This window comes from Hyaena hyaena, unplaced genomic scaffold (genome assembly GCF_003009895.1).
Source record: "Hyaena hyaena isolate Hyena2069 unplaced genomic scaffold, ASM300989v1 scaffold_21, whole genome shotgun sequence".
Taxonomy (NCBI): Eukaryota; Metazoa; Chordata; class Mammalia; order Carnivora; family Hyaenidae; genus Hyaena; species Hyaena hyaena.
In genome coordinates, this window is record NW_024080653.1 from 2851387 (window position 1) to 2873013 (window position 21627).

General features: G+C 64.9%; 2 protein-coding genes across 8 annotated transcripts in view; one reads left to right on the plus strand and one right to left on the minus strand.

Moving 5' to 3' along the window:
• Positions 1-2208, minus strand: part of TMC6 (transmembrane channel like 6) — an 11968-nt gene extending 9760 nt beyond the window's left edge. The window contains exons 1-5 of the mRNA XM_039226274.1: positions 2070-2208; positions 1764-1903; positions 1528-1620; positions 1134-1292; positions 559-589 (exon numbers count right to left, since the gene is read on the minus strand). Of these exons, the coding sequence (XP_039082205.1) occupies positions 559-589; positions 1134-1292; positions 1528-1620; positions 1764-1903; positions 2070-2125 (479 nt within the window). The 5' untranslated portion in view covers positions 2126-2208. The remainder of the gene's footprint in view (positions 1-558; positions 590-1133; positions 1293-1527; positions 1621-1763; positions 1904-2069) is intronic.
• A 1170-nt stretch (positions 2209-3378) lies between these two features.
• On the plus strand, positions 3379-14393 carry TMC8 (transmembrane channel like 8). 7 transcript variants are annotated; one of them, XM_039226587.1, is made up of 16 exons: positions 3379-3442; positions 6541-6901; positions 7093-7241; positions 7636-7785; positions 8078-8160; positions 8668-8804; positions 9117-9264; positions 9701-9871; positions 10179-10318; positions 11580-11703; positions 11993-12090; positions 12277-12460; positions 12636-12766; positions 12872-13030; positions 13473-13551; positions 13925-14393. In XM_039226587.1, the coding sequence occupies exons 2-16, from the start codon at positions 6741-6743 to the stop codon at positions 14180-14182; spliced, it is 2172 nt and encodes a 723-aa protein (XP_039082518.1). In that variant the 5' UTR covers positions 3379-3442; positions 6541-6740; the 3' UTR covers positions 14183-14393. The 7 variants fall into 7 exon arrangements, with proteins under 7 accessions (XP_039082518.1, XP_039082515.1, XP_039082517.1 ...); XM_039226584.1 differs by lacking the exon at positions 3379-3442 and adding an exon at positions 4543-4733 and having other exon boundaries at positions 6496-6901; XM_039226586.1 differs by lacking the exon at positions 3379-3442 and adding an exon at positions 4543-4733 and having other exon boundaries at positions 6538-6901.
• The last annotated feature ends 7234 nt before the right edge of the window (positions 14394-21627 follow it).

Here is a 21627-nt window from a genome sequence, read left to right on the forward strand (position 1 = left end):
CCCCCCCCCCCCCCCGCCCACAGGCCCTGCCTGTGGCCGTGACCCTGGAGGAGCCTGTGGCCCCCGCTGCCCCGCCCCCGCTCACACCGCTGCTGCCCTCTCGGGCCCAGACGGCTGGCCACCAAAGCCAGACCGGGCCTGTGCCCCCCCAGCCTGTGAGCCCCACCTCCTCGGCCCTGACTCTCCTCCTGGGTCCCCACAAGCACCTTGCTCTGACCCCCAGTGCACCTGAGCCCCCCGCCCCTCCCCCCCTTGGCAGCGCTGAGGTCCCAACCCCATCCCCGACCACTGCCCTCCACACCAGCTCTCCCTCCACACTAGCTCTCGTGGGGTGATGGGGGAGGGCAGGGCCCAGAGACCCGCCCCTCCCTCTTTCCTCTTCACCACGACCCCGGGAGGGGGGCCCCACTCCAACCCCAGTTTCACAGACAAGAGAGGACACTCGGAAAGCTGACACCTGGCCCGGTTTGCAAAGTGAAGCTGGAAGGTTCACCCTCACCCGGGAGCCTGCGCCTCCCCACACTGCCTGTCACCCCAACACAGTGCCTGAGACCCGGATACACCAGAGGATACCAGGTGGAAGGCCAACCTGTGACGCTGGCCCCGCTACCACCACTGTCCCTTGTCCTCTAGGCCCTCCACACCAGCCTCCCACCTCAGGGCCTTTGCACATGCCCCTCTGCTCTAGTGTCACTTCTTCCAGGAAGCCTCCCTGGATGGCTCTCCTGCAGTGTGACTTTCCTCCACCGCCCTTATCTGAGCTTTAATCACCTGCTTTTCCATTCAGTTGTTTTCTATCTGTTTCACCTGGACCTGGCCAGGGACTTTCCCACACCTAACCCAGCCCCGGGTCCCTCATCACACCCATCGGCACACCCCAAAGCCCAGACCAGCGTGTGCAATGGAAGTGCTCAGCGTGGGAGTGTGGGGGCCGGGTGTTTCCAACCGCTGCCTGACAGGCCAAACGCTTCACGCCCCAAAGGCCCCCACTTCCCTGCCATGGCCACGCCTCACAGCTGCCAGCCTACGCGCAGCGCCAAGGCAGGAGGGGAGCCCGGGCCACTGCACCCGGCCCCCCGCTGCCCAGCCAGCCTGAGCTCCTCCCCACCGAGGCCCGGGGCCCTCTCACTCACCCTCCTCCTCGAGGGCCGCGGGGTCCAGCTCCAGGTCATAGAGGCGGAGGCTGGGCCGGGCCGAGCGCCCCGCGCCCCCGAGCTGGGGCCGGCTGACCCTGCGCCGAAGCCGCACCGTGCGGTTGTAGTACTGAGAGATGATGGCCCCGCGGCTGCGGCCTGCGGTGGGGGTGGCGGTCAGGGCGCCGCACAGCTGTGCCTCCCCGCCCCCCACCCTGCCAGGACCCAGGCTCCACTGGCTTCCCAAGCCTCTGTTTTTATCCCTGGGACGGCTCCGCAGTCGTTTCTGGAAACCAGGGAGGCCCCACGGGGCTCTGCTGGGCCTCCGGGCAGCAGACGGTGGGGAGGGGGCAGCGCCGGGCTGGCCCAGGCCAGGGCACAGGGTCCCACTCACCAATGGTGCGGCTGGGCATGCTGGCCAAGATGCGGAGCGTGGCCCTGCTGGGGGCGGCATCCTCGGGTGCCGGGGGGGCCTGGCGGCCACTGCCTGCGCACCGAAAAGCCTCGTCCAGAGGCCCCGGAGGCTCGGCTGGCCAGCCACCTCCCCCACCCAATCCCCGTGACCTCGGGCCCGCACCCAGCCGGGAGGGGTGTCCTGAGCGGCCGGGGCCCTGGGCCAGGACAGCTCACCCGAGGTCCCCGGGGCTCCGGCCCGCAGCTCCCTCAGCCGCAGCTCCAGCCCCTCCTCGGCCACCCACTGGCTCTGCTCCTGGATGAGCTGGTGGAAGGAGTCGTGCACTTCGCTTTCGTCGTACGGGCTGGGCTCCCGGCTGTTGGGGGCAAGAAGGGGGCAGGCGTTCAGGGCTCGGCCCCCCCAGTCCCCCACCCGCGGCAGCCACCCCTTGCACGGCCCGGTCCAGATGGCCTCTGCCTGGTGGGGAGTCGAGGGATGTCCCTGCCCTCCGGCCCCCCGCCCCCCAGGCCCAGAGCACTTACTCATGGTCATCTGGGATCTCAGGGACGTTGAGGACAAAGGGCAGCAGCTGGGCCATGTCTGTGGCCCACGCCCGGCCAGTCAGCAGACCTAGGGCAGCTCGGAGCCCGGGCGCAGCCCCCGAGGCCTCCTGCTGCCCATCTGACGACAGAGAGCATTGCATCAAGGTCGTGCGGCCCAACCACCCACCCCCTGGGGACGGCGGGAGGTGGCACTCACAGCCTGGGCCGCCCGAGCCCCTGCCCCTCCCCCGCACCCACAGTCAAATACGTGGTCAGGCTAGTGACCCCAAATAAACCCCATGCCAGAAGGGGACGAGGGGGAGCCCGTCCCACTGCCTGAGGGAGAGAGGAAGGAAGGGAGGCGGGTCTGGCTTGTCCCCATTGGCTTCCTCTGTGGCGCCAGAGCCTGGAAATGGGAAGGGGTGGGTGTCTGTGGACGCGGCTGGCCCTTCCCAGGGCTCTGCGCCGGGGATGCCCCCACTCTCCTGGTGACAAGGGTCAGGGCAGCTCCGAGACCCCCTTCCTGTGCCTGCCCGTAACCCCAGCACACTTCCTCTCCAAGGAACCCACCCCCAACATCGCATCGCTTTCCTCACTGGGCCGGGCTGGGGCACCGCAAGGTCGCCAGTTCTCACAGCTACTCCCCTCCGTTCAGCACCCCAGGGGCAGGCCAGGGCAGCCGCCCGCAAGAAGGGGGGCTGGGCGGTAAACAGGCAGCCTTTGTCCAGCCGTGTCCAGGCAGAGGCTCTGCCACGGCTGGGGTGGGGCCGCTGGGACCAGCGTGACCTTGTGTGGGAGCCTCACCCTGTGCCTTGCCTGCATCTGCTCTGTTCTCCGTCCCCCCTACACTCACCCCCAGGGGAACGCAGCGCTCAGAAAAGTTGGCTCAACTCAAGGGGACTTCCTTGGGCGACGCCAGGGTGCCCAGACCAGACAGTGTCCTCCCTTAGGGGCCTCCAGGGCGTCAGTGTCTGAGCCCAGGCCCCACGCAACCCAAGCCCCTTCCCCTCCGACCGGCAGAAGGAGCTCAGCTGGGACCCAGCAGAGAGACGGGTCCGCTAAATCCGGAAAGTAGCTGGAGGTGGGGCTGACCATGTGCCCCCCCATCCTGTCCCTAGAGCTACAATCCCTTCCTCTACCGACAGACCCTCCGGGGCTCAGACCCACAGGCCTGGCCCACACACCCCTTCTCCTACGAGTGAGGGGGAGGGTGCTCAGAGGCCTGGAACCCGAGGCCTGCCTGGATGTGGAGGCTCACCTGGGCTCCCCGTCACCGCCTAGGTCTTCTGACCAGCTGACACCGGGCACCCCGCCCCAGGCCCAGGCAGGGCGGCATAGTTTCCAGGGCACCCCATTCCTGAGCCCTGAGCCAGGTGAGGAGGGGCAGGGCGGGGCCCCCGTTTCCAGAAACCCCACCCCAACGGTCAGTGAGTCCTCTGGGAGCAGCAGCAGCCCAGCCTCGGGGGCCCAGGGAGGGCAGCAACCCTGGGAGCCCCTCGGCCCCCTCCCGCCCCGCCCCCCCCGCCTGGGGTCAGTGATACCTGCCTGCGCACCCGGCCCCCTCCCGGTCCCGGGCACCAACACCGCCCTCCCCCCCCCCAGGTGCGGCGGCCGGTGGGGTGGGCTGGGGGCTGCCTGAGCGGCCCGCCCCTCTCGGGAGGGGAAGGCGGAAAGCAACCGGCGCGGGAACTCACAGCCCGGTGACCCCAGGGGCCCCAAGGAAGGAGGCGCGGGTGCCGCGGGGGAAGCAGCGGGACCGGGAGGACCCGGGCGCCGCCCCCAAGCCCGGACCGGCACCCGGGTCCCCGCCGCTCACCTGGGAGGCGCCGGGGAGGAGGGGCCCTGCGCGCGCGCCGCTCACCTGTCCCCCGAAGGCGCCGCCGCCGGGAGCGGCTGTCGGGGCTCCGCCGCCTGGGGGCGGGGCCGCGGCGTCAGGGGACGGAGTGACCGAGGGCCCCGGGGACGACCTGGGACCGTCGCAGGACCGGCGGGGCCCGAGGGAGCTGCGCCGCCCAGCGCGGCCCACGTGGTGGCGGGCTCCGGGGTCACGTGACCCGGCCGGCGCGCCCCGCGCCCTGGGGCGACGGTGCCTTCTCCCTGCCCGCGTCCAACCCCGCCCCCACCCCGCCGCGGGGCCAGAGCGGGGTGCGGGCGGGCGCCAAGGGCCCCTCCGCTCTCGGCCTGGGTCCACGGCGTCCGTGGGCCTCAGTTTCCCCAAGCTTTACATAAGAGAATTGCACAGCCCCCCAGTTCCGAGGGCGGTTATGCAGCCGGCACGGTGCTGCACGCGAGCCGCACTGATGCGGCGCCCGCCTTTCGACACCGGGTTGGGCAACCCTTTCCTCCCGGCCTCCCGCCGACCGAGGGCCCGCGGCCGAGCCCGGTGACCCCCACCCCACCCCCACCCCGTCCGGGCGTGGCTTCTGCCGAGTCTGTCCGCCGCGGTTCTGGCGCACTTCCTGCGTGCAGGGTGGGGAGGAGGGGGTGAGACCCAGACGCGCGGAGCCCGGCCCCAAAGCCAGGGAGGCGCCCCGCGTCCCGCCCGCACAGATGGGGAAACCGAGGCTCGGAGGCCCATCGGTCCCCCCGGACGCATCTGCCAGGGCGCGGGTCTAGCCACCCGGGAGCCCCGCGGACAAACCTGACCTCGAGAAAGCCTGGCAGGTCAGAGGGGGGGGCTCCCGCGGGTCAGGAGAGCGGCGGGGGGAGAAGCCTTGAGAGGCAGGGGGGGGCGGGGGCGGGCGGGCAAAGCCAGGGCTTCTTAATAAAAGGATGCAGGGCGCGGGTCCAAGGGTCGCAGACCTGAAGTTGGACAAGGAGGGAGGGCCCAGGGTTGGAGCGTTTCTGCAGCCGTCGGTGGGGCCCTCTGGCGGGTTACTTCCTGCCGGATCTTGGCTCCAGGCACCTGGGCATGAAGACCCAGGCCTGCCCAGGCCCCTGCATCTCCTCCCCGCTACTCCCCGCCCCTCCCCTGCCAGGCACACCCACGCACCAGCCACATGTTACTTGTATGACCCGGGCCCAACTTGCAAGTCACCTCTTCTGGGAAGCCTTCCTGGATTGAACCCCTGTTGGAGCACTTGTCACTTCCTGTTGACATGTTCCTTTGCTGGCCTGTCTCCCCTGCCCCCGCTCTCTGAGCCCACTGGGCACTGGGCACTCAGTTTGGAGCCCGGCATAGCAGAGGGGCTCAGAAGTTGAAGGGGCCTAAGCAGGGATATAGGAAAGCCACCAGAGTTCAGTAATGAGATGGACTGGGCCCTAAAGGAGGTGGCCAGGGAGCAAGGAGGCAGGGCATGACCACGGGGCCCCCCAGGGGGAGCCCAGGAGACAGGACAGCCAGAGAGTGCTCCTAGGCGGTTAGGCCGGCCAGAGCCGCACCACGGGCCGGGCTCTAGATCCCCGCCCTGTCCTCAGTGCCAGTAACGCCAAGGGCTTCTGGAAACTGAGCAGCCCCAAGTGATGGGGCCCACCCATTATGCCACTATCACCCTCTCTCTCTGGAGGGCAGCCTGGGACCTGCAGATAAGCCGCCAGCCCCCTCCAGGGCTTTGGACTTGGGCTCCCCAACCCCACGTAAAGGGAGCAGATAGGGAGAGCACCCAGGAGCAGCTTCGCTTCGGGGTGAGGAAGGCAGCAGCTGCGGGAGCTGCGGGGAGGGGAGGGCGCACCCCCACCCAGGGCACAGCCCACCCCACCTCCCCGAGGCTGCCCCGCCACCGCCCCACCGCCGTGCCTCCCACCTGCTCGCCCGCCCCGCCAACCCTGCAGGAAGTGGCGGCCCCAGCAAAAGCAGAGGAAGCTGGCGAGGTGGGGGTGAGGAGGGGAGCGGGCAGGGGACGGCGGCGGGAGAGCCGGGGTTCCTGTCATGTGACCCCCTCGCCGGCTCCCTCAGTCCCGCCTGGCTTAGTGGGAGCCCGGGAGCCGTCAAAGGAGGGGACTCCTCTGGGGCAGTGGTCCCTTGTCCCCAGGTGAGCTGGGCTCACAGTTGGGGGGGAGGGGGAGGGGTGAAAGAGAAATCTGAGGTCGTGGGGCTGCCGATGGGGTGTGGGTCAGAGCCTAGTATTGGGGTCCCGTTCCTAAGTCTGGAGCTGTAGCCACGCCCCCTCATCTGGGCTCCCTGGGAGCACCGGGCAGACCTAGGCCTGGGGCCGGACCCGGGGTTAGAAAACCGAAGGGAGTCCCAGCACATGGGAATCGGTGGTACCGCAGGACGCTGGACCCTAGGAACTGTCAGGGTCTAGGGCGGGGCCTGATCCCAGTGGGAGAATTAGCTCTTCTCCCGAGAAGAGCCGGAATGGTCTTGCCAAAGGGTGACCCCAGAGGCCTGTGGCCACAGGCAGCGGGCGTGACTGGGGTGCAGCAGGCCTCGGGCCCCCTCGCACTTATCTGTGGCCACGCCTGGCTTTGTCTTTGCCTGCGACAGCCCGTCTTTCTGTGCCCTTTGCACCTTTCTTCCGTGGACCAGCAGGGAAACCGAGGCCTCTGGCTGTGTGTTGCTCTGACACGTGGATGGGGACCCGGTCGAGATCTGCTCCAGTGAATTCTTTCCCTTCATGTCTGGCTCTGCCAGGGCCAAGACCTTGAAGCTCGCCCAGCAGGCAGCCCGCATCCCTCCTGGGGGCGGGGGGCTGGCAGCCCGGCGCCCCCAACCTCAGCCCCAGCGCTGAGATGCTGCGGCAGCGGTCAGCGCAGCCCGGCCAGGGCTCCGGGGAGCCAGACGCTGAGCCGGGGGAGGAGGAGCTGTGGGAGCAGGAGATGGAACGCCTGCGGGCCTCCGAGGGGCACGTGCGGGAGCTGCCCTACGCCATGGTGGACAGGCGCTTGGTCCGGTGGGTGCTCCGGGAGTCGCGCTGGAGGTCAGACGGCGGGGCTGGGGTGGGGGAGCGCGAGGGGACGCGCCTTTGAATGAGGGTGCAGTCAGCAGCGGTGGGAAGACTCCTCTGTCCCATGGCACCGCTCTGCCCGGCCCCGTGGGCACGGTGGGTGACTCAAGGGCGCCCCCATCGCCACCCCGTCCCAGGCAGCTGCGGGAGCCCCAGGGGGTGAAGACCTCTTGCTGGCAGCGATGGCGGCGCAGGCGGCAGGCTGCGGCCAGGCGCCTGGGGGAGGCAGCGCGGCGGCTGGCCCGGGGCTGTGGGCTCTGGGAAGGCGCTCTCTACGAGATCGGGGGTAAGTCCCGCAGCCTCACCCCCACCTCCCCTCTCTGGAGCCTCAGTTTAGAAACCCAAGGAGGGCACCATCCCGCTTGCCACTGCCCCCTCGGTCCCCGCCAACCAACCCCCCCCAACCTCACCAACAACCATCGCCCCCCCCCCCATCGGACTGCATCCCTTCTGCCCGAGCCAGGGCGCAAAACTAGATGGATGACAGCACCCCCTGGTGGCTTTCAGCGGTACTGCCAGGGCAGCCTCCAGGACAGAGCCCTTAAACTGAGGTCCCCCCGCCCAGGCCGGCCACTCCCGCCCCTCACTGGGGTTGCTCAGCCCTCCCTCCCACAGCCCTCGGATTCTCAGCGGGACCCCCGGCTCGGGGCGGCTCTGAAGGCTCCCTCCTCTCCCCGTAGGCCTCTTCGGCACCGGGATCCAGTCCTACTTCACCTTCCTTCGCTTCCTGCTGCTGCTCAACTTGCTGACCCTGCTGCTGACCACCGGCTTGGTGCTGCTGCCCCTGGTCTGGCTCCGCCCCCCTGACGCAGGCCCCTCCCTTAACCTCAGTGAGTGCCCTGCCCACTGAGGGAATATGTTCCGGGCCCACCCACATACACCCTGAGGATGCCCAGGGGCCGGCCGGTGCTCAGGGTATTGGGACAGCCCTGACCCTCTGTGTCCCGATGCCGGGCATCCTCCGCTTGAGTCCAGCCCTGGGCTTCTCCCTGCCGGGCCGTGTGCCTGACTCACCTCCTGACATATCCTCCGGGCCCTGCTCGGGCCTCCCCGGGACTGGGGGCCGTGGAGCAGACGTGCCGTGGGGACCCTTCCCTATTCATCCCCTCTCCCTCCCGACAGCCCTCCAGTGCCCTGGTGGCCTCCAGCCGCAGACTGGTGTTCCCAGATTCCACAACCAACTTTGGAATGTTTTAACCGGCAGGGTGAGTGGGTCCATGGCCTGGGCTATGGACCAGGGGCTGGGGGACCTGGAGAACCGGCCCAGGGGGCCGCAGTCTACAAGGACCCCAGCCCCTCCAAAGACATTTTGGCTTCTAGGGAAATGGTTCTACACACACAGGCTGGCGCAGAGAGAGGTTGAGGCCAGTGTGCACAGCCCAGGCCCGCGGACACTTGCCCGTGGCCCTCAGAGCCCAGCTGGGGTGGGGTGCAAAGGACAGAGGGGAAAGTGTCCAGGCTTACGGGCTAAGCACCCCCTCACCCTCAGTTCTGGAAGCCACTGAGTGGTTACCACCCAGATTCCCGTGATCCAGCCTGTCTCTTCCTCAAAGCTGTGTGGCCTTGGGCAAGTTGCCTAACTGCTCTGAGGCTGTGACATAGGGAGGCTCTCACTCCCTACCTGATGAGGGTCCTGTGAGCGTTAAAGAGCTAAGACCTGGTAAGCACTTGGCACACACCCGCACAACCAGGTCACTGTCATCCACCCCCAGGCTTTCAACACCACCTACCTCTTTTACGGCGCATACCGGGCAAGCCCGGAAAGCAGCTCAGCCTACAGCATCCGCCTGGCCTACCTCCTGAGCCCGCTGGCCTGCCTGCTCCTCTGCTTCTGTGGGACTCTGCGGCGGTGAGTGCGGACGCCTGGCCTCTACCTCCTAACGGGGGTCTTTCCTGAACGCCCCTCCCGTGGCATGGCACCCCCGAGTTAGCAGGAGGGCCCCGGCCCCTGTTTACTAAAGGCCCGTCAGTGGTCCCAGGGCTTGAACTCTGTGTCCCCAGCTGCAGAGCTCAGGGGCAGGGGACACGGCCCCAGTCTCCCCACCGCCAACAAAGGCTGAGGCCAAAGGCTGCCCCCAGGACTGTCAGGGGCTTCCCGCCCCGGACCCGAGCCAGGGCAGAGGCCCCTCCCCCATGAGCCCTGGCCTCCCGCTCCCTCCAGGATGGTGAAGGAGCTGCCGCAGAGGCTATTTCTGGGCCAAGACTACAGGTCGCCTGTCAGCGTCAAAGTCTTCTCCTCCTGGGACTTCTGCATCCGGGGACAGGAAGCAGCTACCATCAAGAAACACGAGATCAGCAACGAGTTCAAGGTGTGTGCAGGGGCGCGGTGCGTGACTGGGGATGTATGGCTGAGCGTGTGAGCGTGTCACACTCATGTGTGGGATGTATGGCTCATATGTGTGAGTGTGTATGTGAGTGGCTGTGGTTTGGAAGTGTGTGTTGGGGGGTGTGCACACGCGTGTGCATGGGGCGTGCCAGCTGGAGGAGGGGCTCTGCGGGTACTTGGACGTGAGCGTCCCCACACAGTGCAAGGTGGGGTGGTCGTGATAAGACCAGCCGCTGTGCCTCAGTCTGCCCCTGCCACAGGGTCGCGCCAGCCTTGCCTGGATCCTGGCAGCCTGTCTCCCAAGAACACCGCCCTGGGCCTGCGCTGTGTGAGCGCACCCTCCCCGTCCACGCGGCACCCTGCCCCCCCACCCCCTACCCCCCTGACCAGCTGCAGCATGTGTCCCCGCCCCCTGACAGGTGGAGCTGGAGGAATGGCGTCGCTTCCTGCTGATGCAGCAGCAGACCCGGACCCAGAAGGCCTGCTACCTGCTCACCTACCTGCGGGTCAATGTCGTCATCGGGCTCCTGGTGGTCGGGGCCATCAGTGCCATCTTCTGGGCCACCAAGTACTCACAGGACAACAAAGAGGTGCCTGGCAACGGACATATGTTCGTTGAATCCCGGCCAGAACTCTGGGAGGGGACGGGACAGTCCCACTTTGCAGATGAGCAAGCCGAGGTTCAGAGAGGTTAAAACAGTCCGCCTGAGGTCACGCCCGGGCCCAAGCGCCTCTACCCGCGCCGTCCTGCAGCCGCGGGGCCGCCGAGAATAGTCCGTGGGCTGCCAGATGCCAGGCCCGCAGCAGTTATTACTCTTGAGTGCGGGGGGGGGGGCACGAGGGAGCCGCTGGGGTCCCCCAGCCCGTGTGCACCCCCTTACCTGCCTTTCCCCGCAGGAGTCTCTGTTTGTGCTGCTGCAGTACCTGCCCCCCGGGGTCATCGCCCTCGTCAACTTTCTGGGTCCCCTGCTCTTTGTTTTCCTCATCCAGCTGGAGAACTACCCTCCCAACACAGAGGTCAACCTCACCCTTATCTGGTGAGCGCCACCCCTGGAGGTGACAGGTGGGACAGCGTGTGGAGGGGAAGGAACGGAGGGCCCAGGGCCACAGGAGGGCGCTGCGTCCTGCTGCCTGGCTTGGTTATCGCCTGGCACCAGAGGTCCCGAGCGAGGGAAGCTATGCAAGAGCTTCCAGAAACGCCATCTCAGGAGGCTCCGTCTAAAGCTTTCCAGTCCCTTCCTTCCAAAGCAAGCCAGCGGCCTGGACCAAGCACCAGCCGTCAGAGGGGCCAGTGACAAAACAGCCAGAGGGGTTGCCACCCCTTACTTGACAACCTTCACGTGACCTGTGAAGTCGGGACCATCCTCATCCCCACTTGACAGATGAGGAAACTGAGGCTCGCAGGGCTCAAGTGCCGCAGCCAAAGGCAAACTCGCCATGTCTGCTGGGTGCAGCTTCAAACGCAAGCCCCCCCCGACCCGCACGCCCTGCTGCCTGCCCTCTCGGAATGAGGATCTCGCCTTGCCCCTCACGCCCCTCTTTGAGCCCCGTGAAGCTCCCGATCGGCTTTTCGGTCTCCTCCCCACCCCCCTCTTGGCTCTGCTAGCTTTCCCTCCTGCTTCCCTCGGGCAGAAGCTGCCGGAGCCCATTCGGCTTCCCTCCAAGGCGGGCTGTGGCTCGAAACTTTATTTTTGGAAGAGGTCAGAGCACACGCACATGGTAAAAAAAAAATTCAAAACGTCGACCAAAGGAAAGCTAAAAACTAAGCCCCACCCGCCCTGCCTCCCAGCCTCCCTCAACAGGAGAACGTGTTCCTGGCCAGACTTGTGTCACACGTCACACTTAGCTCTAACGTGCATGTGGTGGTTTGGGGTTAAGCCATCCTGCCTGTGGGATCCAGTTACACATCATTCAGGAGCGCCCGTGGGCGTGCTTGTGATACTTGGGACCGTGTAAGCGGGCGAGAGCAGTGACAGGAGAAGAAAGGAAGATGTCACCTGCTGTAAGAATACTAAACTCATAAGTGGGGACGGGGGGCAGCTGGACTACAGTGTTTCCCGCACTGATTTCAAAACAGAACCCTTGTCTCATGAATCATCCGGAGACCAAGGTTCTGAGGAACACACTTTGGGAAACGTCACCACCGACAGAGCAGGCTGGGAGTCGGCGGGGCTCTGGAATCAGAGCGGGTTCGGGGACGCTGGAGAGACGTGACCTCAGAGCTCGGCCACACATGTCACGTGGGTGGGACGCACCCACGTACGGAGCCCCTCCGCTGACGCAGCCCCGCCCCCGCAGGTGCGTGGTGCTGAAGCTGGCCAGCCTGGGAATGTTCTCCTTCTCTCTGGGCCAGACGGTGCTGTGCTTCGGCAGGAACAAGACGAGCTGTGAGTCCTTCGGCTACAACGCCTGTGATTACCAGGTAGCTGGTGGCTCCCTCCGGGCCTGTCCCTCCTGTACTGTCCCTCTCCAGCCTCACCTTTGGGGGAGAGAGAGAGCTGCACACCTCCAGGAGGCGCTGTTCACAGCACGCTATGCACGGAGCAGGGTGGCAGCCCTGCCTGGGGGCGGGGGTGGGGTTCCCTGGAGGGCCTGGTTCTAACTTAGCAATCATATCAGACTCCAGGCGGGGCTCATACAGCACAGAGGCCCCCGGTGTGTTGGCGAGGGGCGGCTGGGGACCGTGGGTGACAGGTGCCCCTCTGCTCCAGTGCTGGGAGAACGCGGTCGGGGAAGAGCTGTACAAGCTGAGTATCTTCAACTTCCTTCTCACGGTCGCCTTTGCCTTCTTTGTCAGCCTGCCCAGGAGGTGAGCCCTGGCGACACGGTGGGGAGAATAGGGGGCGGGGGGGGGGGGGTGATCCGGGCGTATCTGGGCATGGCCGATGGCCACAGCCAAGGGTGAGCCGTTCTTCCCACGAGCCTCTGCGTGAGTGAGCGTGTGATGGTCAGTGGTCACGACTGAGGTGGGTACCTGGACACCCCCCTCCCCCAGGCTGCTGGTGGAGCGGTTCTCAGGCCCGTTCTGGGTCTGGCTGGACCGGGAAGAATTCCTGGTGCCCAAGAATGTCCTGGACATTGTGGCGGGGCAGACGGTCACCTGGATGGGCCTCTTCTATTGTCCCCTGCTGCCTCTGCTCAACAGCGTCTTCATCTTCCTCACCTTCTACATCAAGAAGGTGAGGGCTCCGGGGCTGGGCGGGGGCCGGAGGTGCACTGGGTGGGCACCTTGAGCCCCCGTCAGCGGCGCAGGGCCCCTGCCCCGCTTCTGCCCGCCCCGCAGTGACACTGCCCGGGGCCCCGGGCTCCTCGGCAGCTGGCTGACGACCTCCCGTGTGCTTTGCCTGCCCCCAGTACACCCTCATGAGGAACTCCAAGGCCTCTGCCCGGCGATTCCGCGCCTCCAGCTCCACCTTCTTCTTCCAGCTGGTGCTCATCCTGGGCCTGCTCCTGGCCGTCGTGCCTCTGGGCTATGTGGTCAGCAGGTGAGGGCAGCAGAGGTGCCCGAGGCTGGGGGCGGGGGGGGGGGCAGGCAGCCCCTCCTCGCCCGGGGCCCTGACGCCAACCCCACCCTGGCTGTCTCTCCCCAGCATCCACTCCTCCTGGGACTGCGGCCTCTTCGCCAATTACTCAGCCCCCTGGCAGGTGGTCCCCGAGCTGATGGCCCTCCGGCTCCCCGCCCCTGGCCAGCGCGCTCTCCGCTACCTGGGCTCCCACGCCTTCAGCTTCCCCTTCCTCATCCTGCTCAGGTGCCTCTCTCGGCAGCAGGGGCCAAGAGGGGACACATCTGGGAGCGCGTCCTTCCTTCGATGAGGACCCCCAGGCAGCCTCATGGGATCTGGGAGCCAGACAGGGAGAGCCAGGGAGGCAGGTCCCAGAGGATGGAGCATGGGCCCAAAGGCAGGTGGCCCTGGGCAGCCCCCTCGGGGCCTCACCTGTAACGCAGGTACCTTGTGTGACCGCTGGGGACACACACTGCCTCCTGCAGACACACTAAAAACCTGCAGTTGAGATATTTTGGGGGCCCTTTAGAAGAGAGGGGCCGCCAGTGGGAGGAAGGACAGGAGAGATGAAGGTGTCTGCCGAGAGAAGAAGTCCGGGAGCGTTAAGGCACTGGGGTGGGGAGAGAGGAAGTAGGGGAGGCGCCTGCCGTCCAGGGATAGCTGACCTTGGATTCCTGTCCGTCCCAAGCCTTGTCCTGACCGTCTGCGTCTCCCAGTCCCAGGCCAACGCGAGGGCCATCCAGCGGATCCGGAAGCAACTGGTGTGGGTGAGTGTGCGCTGGGCTGGGGAGGGCTCGGACCTGGCCCCGGACCGGCCTCAGGCCGGGAGCCGGATGACAGGACTATGGCTTTAGGCTTGGGAACGCGGGGGTTGATGGAATGGGGCTCTGGGTTGAGGGCGGGGCGGGCCCCTGGCGGGGGCGTGGCTTCCTTCGGGGAGGGAAATGTACTCTTGGGGGCGTGGCCTATGGCTTAGGAGGGGCGGGGCCTGACGGGGGCGTGGTCTCCTCGTGGGCGTGGCCTCTGGTGGGGGCAAGGTTTGCACGGGGCGGGGCGGAGTGGGGCGCGCTGCTCGCCCCGACCTGCGCCCGGGAGGAGGCGCCGCTCGTAACCGGCCGCTCGCTCCCGCCACCCCCGCAGCAAGTCCAGGAAAAGTGGCACTTGGTGGAGGACCTGTCGCGGCTGCTGCCGGAACCAGGCTCTGGCGACTCTGTGGGGCCCGAGTCCCCTCCCTCCCGAGCTTCGCGCCCGCGATCCTTCTGCCCTGGGTTCCCGTGCCCGGGCTCCCCGGGCCCCAGGACCCCGAGGCCCGGACCTTGCCTCGAGGATCCCTCTGGGCTCTTCGGTGACCCGGGCCCCGCGCGTAGATTCCGCTTTCCCAGCGGCTCAGAGCTGTAGCGTCGACCCCAGGGCTCGGCCCACCTCCCCCGCCAGAGCCCGCCCGCCGTCCCCCTTCCGGACCCCGCCGCCCCTCTCAGGGGCCCCTCCAGCAGGACGCAGGCGGCGGGAGGGAAATATGGGAACTTGTATTTATATTTTTAGCCCAGTCCTGTAAAGTTTGTATTTTTGTTGGATGGTCTATAATGTACATAATACGTTACTAGAGTAACCCGAGGGTGCAATTTACAAATGCACGTCCCCCGGAAGTGCTCAGAAAGTGTTTCCTGTGGGGAGCGCCAGTGACCCCTAGAGGAAGGCCAGGACGCGGCCGCACCTTGGCCGACCTGCCCTAGGGGTGCTGTGCTCGGAGTGCACATTGCTGCCCCCCGCCCCCTCCCAGCCAGCCTCCTGCTGATTCCTTCTCCGCCTGCGAGGCGCTGAGACCCGCCGTGATGCTGGAGTCCCCAGGCAGGCCCCAGAGCCACCCACACCAGCCTGGAGCATTCCTGACCCTGACCTGGGTGGGAGGCTTCCAGGCTGAGTAGCAGACGCCCGGTGGCCAGCCTCTCCCTGGCAGGATTTCTCATGGTCTCGCATCCTAACCCAGGACCCCCATCAACAAAGTGGGCCTCTGCAGGAGCCCGGAACAGAGGTCCCTTGGCCGTGCCTTCTACAGAACTTTCTCTCTAACTCTCCTCCCTGCCCCCCCTGGACCCCCGCCCCCGTGTTCAGGAGAGCCGGGGTAGGTGTCAGGAGGCGCCCCATAAGGGCTGTGGGACAGGTATAGACCTGCATCCGGAGACACGCCGAGTGTCAGCCTGGGGAGGTGGGGGAGCCAGTGGGCCCCGGAGGCAGGGATGCAGCCCAGGGCCTCCAGCCCCGCCCCTGCAGGGACTCTCAGCCTCAGAGAACTGGCTCTGGGCCAGGCCTGCGGGTGTGCTGGGGGCAGGTGCAGCCAGCGGCCGGGCACCGGGACTTTCTAAAGTGGCCGGATGACTCTCCCCACAGCCGGGGCAGAGAATGCTGGCCTGAAGAACTTTCGGGAGGGAGGGCCGGGAGAAACCCCCTGACGTGCTTGGAAGACCTCTGCTTCCTCCAGGAGCCCGGCACCCCGCAGGGTTCCCAGGCTGGACGCGGCTCTGGCCCGGTGCCCTCAGGCCCAGGCCCTCACGTGGACATTGAAGGCTGGACCAGTTCAGCTCCTCCTGCCGCTGCCCCTCTCACCCACCCAGTGCCACGTGACCCGCCAGTCTGTCAACAGCTACAAGGTCCTGCTCCGGGGAAACACCCAGTGCTATGCGCTCGGTCAGGGGACGGCCATGGACCTGTCACAGGTGAAAGTGACACATGTTATTAACAAGGCAAAGCGTGGCCCTGACCTGCAGCAATAGCATCCCAGGGGGGCTGGGTAGAAATGCAGCTTCTCAGGCTCCACGCATCTCCTGAAACAAACCCAGTGCTGTCGCGTAATGAGCCTCCCGGGGGTGATGCTCCTGGCGCAAAGTGGTAGAAGCTCCGCTGAAACACCAGCGTCCTTTCCTTCTCACTTTCTCTCACGCCTTCAGCAAACATTCAAGTGCAACACCAGGGAGGAGACTGTCAAAGTCCCACAATACTTGTCCTTCTGTGTCTGGCTTATCTTGCTTCGCACAGTGTCCCCAGGGCTCACCCCTGTTGCAGCAGGTGTGAGAATGTCCTCACGTTCTGAGGCTGAGTGACATTGAGTCCACGTACCGTGAACAGACCACATATTTTTTATCCACCATCCATCAGTGGACACTTGGGTTGCAACTGTCCACTCCTGGATGCTGTGAACACGGGTGCACACGCATCTCTTCAAGTCCCTGCTTTCAGTGCTTGAACGTGGATACCAATAAGTGGAATTGCTGGATCACACAGCAAGTCAATTTTAGGGTTTAGAGGGCCCCCCAGAATGTTGCTCTGCGGCAACACAGGGCCCACACCACCCTCCTCTGAGGGTTAAATGAGCAGTTACTTATCAAGTGTCCCGATATGTGCCTTGAGTAACTGAGGTTTTATTATAGCCCCGACTCCATACAGTCTAGGTGACCTGGGTCCTAATGAGTCCCATCCTACATGCAGCCCATGGAGAGAAGGGGCAGAAGAGCCCAGAGAACCAGCCCCCTCTGGAAACACCGGCACAGGTGGTCTCTCGGGAGGGCTCCTGGCTGGGGCAGGAGAGGTGCCCTACCCATCAAAGCCTGGGGGAAGTGTTTCTCAGGTCCACCCACCACCTCCCCTCTGACCTGCTCCCCAAATACACAGATGGAAGGAGGGTGCTTCTCATGAGCTGCCTGAGCCCAAACCCCATCCCCTGAGCACAACATGGAGGAAAAGACCCGAGTTTTGGGGTCTCCCCGGGAGACAGTTGGGCAGCAGCCTAGACCATCCTTCTGTCCTTCTGCAGAGTCATTAGTTCCTTGAATTCCTTCCCCAAACCATTTCAGGAGAGTGAGGACAGACTTTTGGGGAGGGAATTTGGCTAGGAAACCAGGAGGGAATGCTCTTGCTCCCCAAATGCAAGGAGGTAGCTGAGCCCACAGGGCACATCCTTGGGGTCCAAGACAAGACTCTGGGGGGTGAGTGACAGATGCCGACTTTTTAAATTTTTTTTTTTTTTGAGACAGAGCATGAGTGGGGCGGGGGCAGAGAGAGAGGGAGACACAGAATCTGAAACAGGCTGCAGGCTCTGAGCTGTCAGCACAGAACCTGATGCAGGGCTCGAACCCACAAACCATGAGATTGTGACCTGAGCCGAAGTCGGACGCTTAACCGACTGAGCCACCCAGGCGTCCCTGACAGATGCCAGTGTTTGCCTGCTAGGGATACAGGGAACCACCAAATCTAGCCCCCAGGTGAGGTCCGGGCCATCTGCCCTCTGGGCTCTGGCTACCCGGGCCCCTCATCCTTCCTGCTGCCCATACGAGGGCAGGGCCATTTATTAGACCAGCTTCCAATGTGCCCAGACCTCACAGCCTCGGTGGCTTTCCCTGAGGAGGGCCACGGGTCCCCAGGGGCGGCTGTCCCTGCCTTCCTTGGGTCAGGTGCTCACCCCCAGATGGTGCTGGGCATGGGCATGTGGTCAGCTTGTGAAGCTGTAGGAAAGAACAGCTCCCACTAGAAGGAAAAGGCTCCCTGGGGGCGGGACATCTTCCTTGAGGAAGGCAGCCAAAAACGGGCGTTTCCTGAACAAACTAAATGAACCTGGCTATAAAGAGGCACCGCTGGCCCCGCAGCCCCAGGTTTGGCTCAGGAGGAGCCCGGCTGCCACACCTCACCTGCTCCCTCGCTTCAGGCTGCCCTGAGCCCCCTGCCCTGAATGTCCCAGCTCTGGTCTGGCCTTAGTGTTCTCTGTTTTGTTTTTTAATGTTTTTAATGTTTATTTATTAAACATTAGACAGAGAGAGGCAGAGCATGAGCAGGGGAGGGGTAGAGAAAGAGGAAGACACAGAATCCGAAGCAGGCTCCAGGCTCTGAGCTGTCAGCACAGAGCCTGACGCGGGGCTCGAACCCACAAACCAAGAGATCATGCCCTGAGCCAAAGTCAGACGCTTAACCGACTGAGGCACCCCGGTGCCCTTAGTGTCTCAGTTTTCCTGTCTTACTCCCACCCTTCTCCCCAGATCCAGTGAGCTCTGCTGGAGACTGCTGAAAAGGCCATGCGTGCCACCGTACGTGATGTGGTCTGGCCTCCTTTTAGACTGGCTGGCGCTGGTCCCAGGGAGTGACCACTGTCCACAGACGTGAGGAAGCGCCCCTGCCATCTGAGCTCAAGGGCAGGGCTCCACACTGCATCACGGTCCCAGGGTGACTGGGGGCCTCATCCACTCCGAGCTTTAATGTGGGGGCTGAGCCCAGTGTCGGCCACCCAGCAGGTGCCCAGCAGGGGGTCGCTAATGAACCAGTGTGACATGAGCAGAGATGGCCTCTCCCACCTGCTTCTCTAGCGGGTCCAGCCCACCAGACTCCCTGCCCGTAAATCAGACTCCCCTGGGGGGTTTGTGAAGGATTAATAGCCCATCCTTATACTCCAGATAATTACCCCTATAATTACCTCTAAATCAGAAGATTAGCAACCTTGGAGCGCCTGGGCGGCTCAGCCAGTTAAGTATTAGAGTCTTCATTTTGGTCCAGGTCACGATCTCGCGGTTTGTGGGTTCTGGCCCCGCATCCTGAGATTCTCTCTCTCTCTCTCAAAATAAATAAATAAACTTAAAAAAAAAAAAAAGCAAGCTTAATACCCCCCTGCCAGGTAACATCTACATATTCCAGGGGTTACGACCCCAACATCTACCTACCAAACAGGCCCAGGCCCCTACAGCTCAGCACCGGCGACAAGTGTAGGCCCTGGTTTGGCTCTAAGGCCCAGGGGCCTATTGGGGGTGGGGGGGGCCTAGCCGTTCTGGGCCCAGCCCTGGTTGCTGAGCCCATGGGGTGCTGTGGCCTCCGGGTTACTGCCCTGCTGCAGGAACCCACCCCAGGAGCTTCCCGGGGGGGCCCCCAAGTGAAGGTGGCCCTATTGAGGGAACTCTTGCGAGCCTGAACAGAGGCATGAAGCTCCTTCTGATGCTCTGCGTGGCCCGGGGCTGTGGCTGTGGCTGCGTAAGCCACTGGGGACATCGCCTGGGGCAGGAGGGAGCCCTGCCCGGCCGCAGGGAAGCAGGCTGAGGGTGCGGGAGTGCCGGGGACCACAGGAGAGGCACCTGGAGGCACAGCCACTTCTAGAAGCACAGGACACAGAGGGAGAGATGTGGGCTTGGGTCTGAGACCAGTCCCTTATGGCACGTGTGACCCCGTTACCGATGGCTGCGCCATTCTGGTTCCACTATTTACTCACCCTCGAAATGACTGATGACACTAAATGTCATGGCCTCAAAAGAGCTTCTGTGAGTCCTGGGCCTCCTTTCTGGCCTCGGCAGGAGGCTCTCCGGGTGGTCTCTCCATCCTGGGTTCTCTGCTTACCCCCCCTCACCCGCCCCCCTTACAGCCGCCAGCAGCTTCTCCTTCGAGCAGGAGGTGGGTGAGTAGCCCAGCCTGCATGAGGGAGATGGTGGGCGCGGTGGCTGGTGGAGGTTGCTGATGGAGAGGGGGTGTTTGGGGCAGACAGCTGGACCATTCTGGAACTTAGCCTCAACCTCTGCAGGGCCATGAGGTGGGAGGGGGGTGCAGAGAAGAGCAGGGTGAGCAGGCCAGTGTGGGACCTCCGGGGTCGTGGGGCCAGGACAGTGCTGGCTTCCAGCAGGGCTGCGGTGGGGGGAGGGAGAGGGAGCAGCACGCATGCCCCTGGGCAGGTGTGTCCATCTTCCTACCCCAGGTGCCCGATTGATCGATCTGCAACAGAAGCCCAGCCGGGAGCCCCGCAGCTCTGCCAGGTGGGGGTGACGCCAGAGAGGGCCGGGGGCATTCCAGTGGGGCGTCTCTGCCCCGAGGAAGAGGAAGTCCAGGCTTCCTCGGAGGTCCAGCCAAGGGCGCCTGACTTACCCTCAAAGGCAGCCGGAGGGCGGCAGGGCCTCGGCTCCCCACCAGGGGGCGCTACAGAGCCAGGGGGCGGGGACTCTCCAGGTCCCGCCTCCGCGCCGCCTTCCCGCGCACCTGCTTTCCTCCATCCTGTCCCCGCCTCGCCCCTCTTTCTAGCCCCGTAACCCTTAAGGTCAAGGCGATGATCACCCCTCCTCTCCAGCAGGCTGGGGGCTGGTGTCCCTCCCTGGCCTGTCCCAGCCGCTACCTTCCGGGTCACCGAGTCACGGAACTGGCCTCGGCCGCTGTTCCACTGCGGGTGGGTCCCGCTCGCAGGCGGCGGCACAACTATCATTTCCTCATTTGCTTTAAAAACAAACACGTCCGTTGCGGTGTTGCTGCTAAAAAGAGCAGCTTGAGGCGGCCGCCGTTCGCGTCCCCGTGTCCGTGTCCGGGAAGTACCCGGGCAGGGGGGTCCGCCCCCCTCGGCCCCCCACTTCTGCCCGGACTCCGGCCCAGAGCCCCGTGCGGACCCGGGCTCCTCCGCTCCCCTCCCAGAGGCCCGCTGCTAAACCACTCGTTCCTTCGGTGCCGGGCACTGTCCGGTGCCCCGGGGTGGGGCCCCGGGTGCCCACACAGAGCAAGGCCCCCCGGCCTCACAGAGCTTGCTTTCCGCTGGGGCGGGGGGCGGGCGGGGGGCGCACAGAGCACAGACGACAGTGAAAATAAGCCATGTCCACAGTGTGCTGGGAGGTGGTAAGTTCTAGAGAAAAGCAAGCAGGCGGGAGCGGAAGGGACACGGCAGGCGGGCGTAGGGGTCAGCGTTTACGGAGACCCGCTGAGAAGCGGCCCCCCGAGGTGGAGAGGCCTGAGTGCAGGAGGGAGGGGGAGGGGAGACTAGATGGGGTGAGGGCTGAGCAGTTACAGGGGTGAGGTTTGCGCCGAAGACATGGCCGCTTTCCCCTTCATGGCTTCCGGGTTGAGGAGGGACAGGATGGGAACGCCACGGGACAGTCCCCTGGCCACCCTGAACGCGCCCGATCTCGTCTGATCTCGGAAGCTAAGCAGGGTCGGGCCTGGTTAGTACTTGGATGGGGGGACAGTCCCCTGGAGCCGCTGCGCTGTTCCCGGCATCCCGAGGGGAGATTTGGTGACAGCCAGACCCCCCGGGGGGAGGGGCGGGGGCAAGAATCTTCGGGGAATGATGCGCGTAACCCCGGGGAGCAGGGCAGAATACGTGTGAAGCCATGAGGTTGGAGGATGGTGTTTAGGGAGGAGGAGGGAGAATAATCCAGAAGTGTCAGGAGGGTGTCCACCCCTGTCCTCCCCGGTCAGTGCTGGGGAGGCTGTGGGGACCCCCAGCACCAGGGACAACAGCTAGCATAGGCCATGCCCTGGGGAGGGGAGGCGGAGCTGGGGGCCTGGGGGTCGTGTGGGGCCCCCACGAACACATGACTTCTCATTCGGGGGGAGAGGGGGTCGTCTGGTTGAAGCACGGATTCAAGCTAGATCGTACTCCCCCGGGAGAGAGCGAAAGAGCCTTGGATTGTCCTCCTTGGATTTATTCCTAAAACCTGCCTGGAATTTCTGAGTGAGGGTCTAGGCCACTTCGTAAGAGCCACGTGGGAGGGGGTGCTGTATTAATTCCCTTCGGCTGCCTAACAAATAACCAGGGAGGGAGTGGGGGGCGGGCTTGAACGTGTCCTTTTGGGAGACACAATTCAGCCCTGAACAGGTGGGTCGCTTGTTCAACATCAGATCCCGGGGCTCCACCTGGAGTCTAAGAAATTGGATCTCTGGGCTTGGGACTCAGATCTCCAAGCCTCGGGTTCTGACACACACACACACACAAGTCTGGAGAGAGGTGGGGGCGACCCCGAAGGGCGGCTGAGCCGTGGGGGCTGCAGCAGCTCTGCTCCCCCACCCCCGGCCTTACACCCCAAGTGGCTTCCTTCTTCCCTTAGCAACAGAAGGAGGCTCTGCAT

Bases quoted from the DNA above. Each gene is read 5' to 3' on its own strand.
- TMC8 (XM_039226587.1), top strand. From the start codon at position 6,741: ATGCTGCGGCAGCGGTCAGCGCAGCCCGGCCAGGGCTCCGGGGAGCCA. The intron at 7,242-7,635 runs GTAAGTCCCGCA...CTCTCCCCGTAG, and splicing joins CGCTCTCTACGAGATCGGGG to GCCTCTTCGGCACCGGGATC. The intron at 10,319-11,579 runs GTGAGCGCCACC...CCGCCCCCGCAG, and splicing joins GTCAACCTCACCCTTATCTG to GTGCGTGGTGCTGAAGCTGG.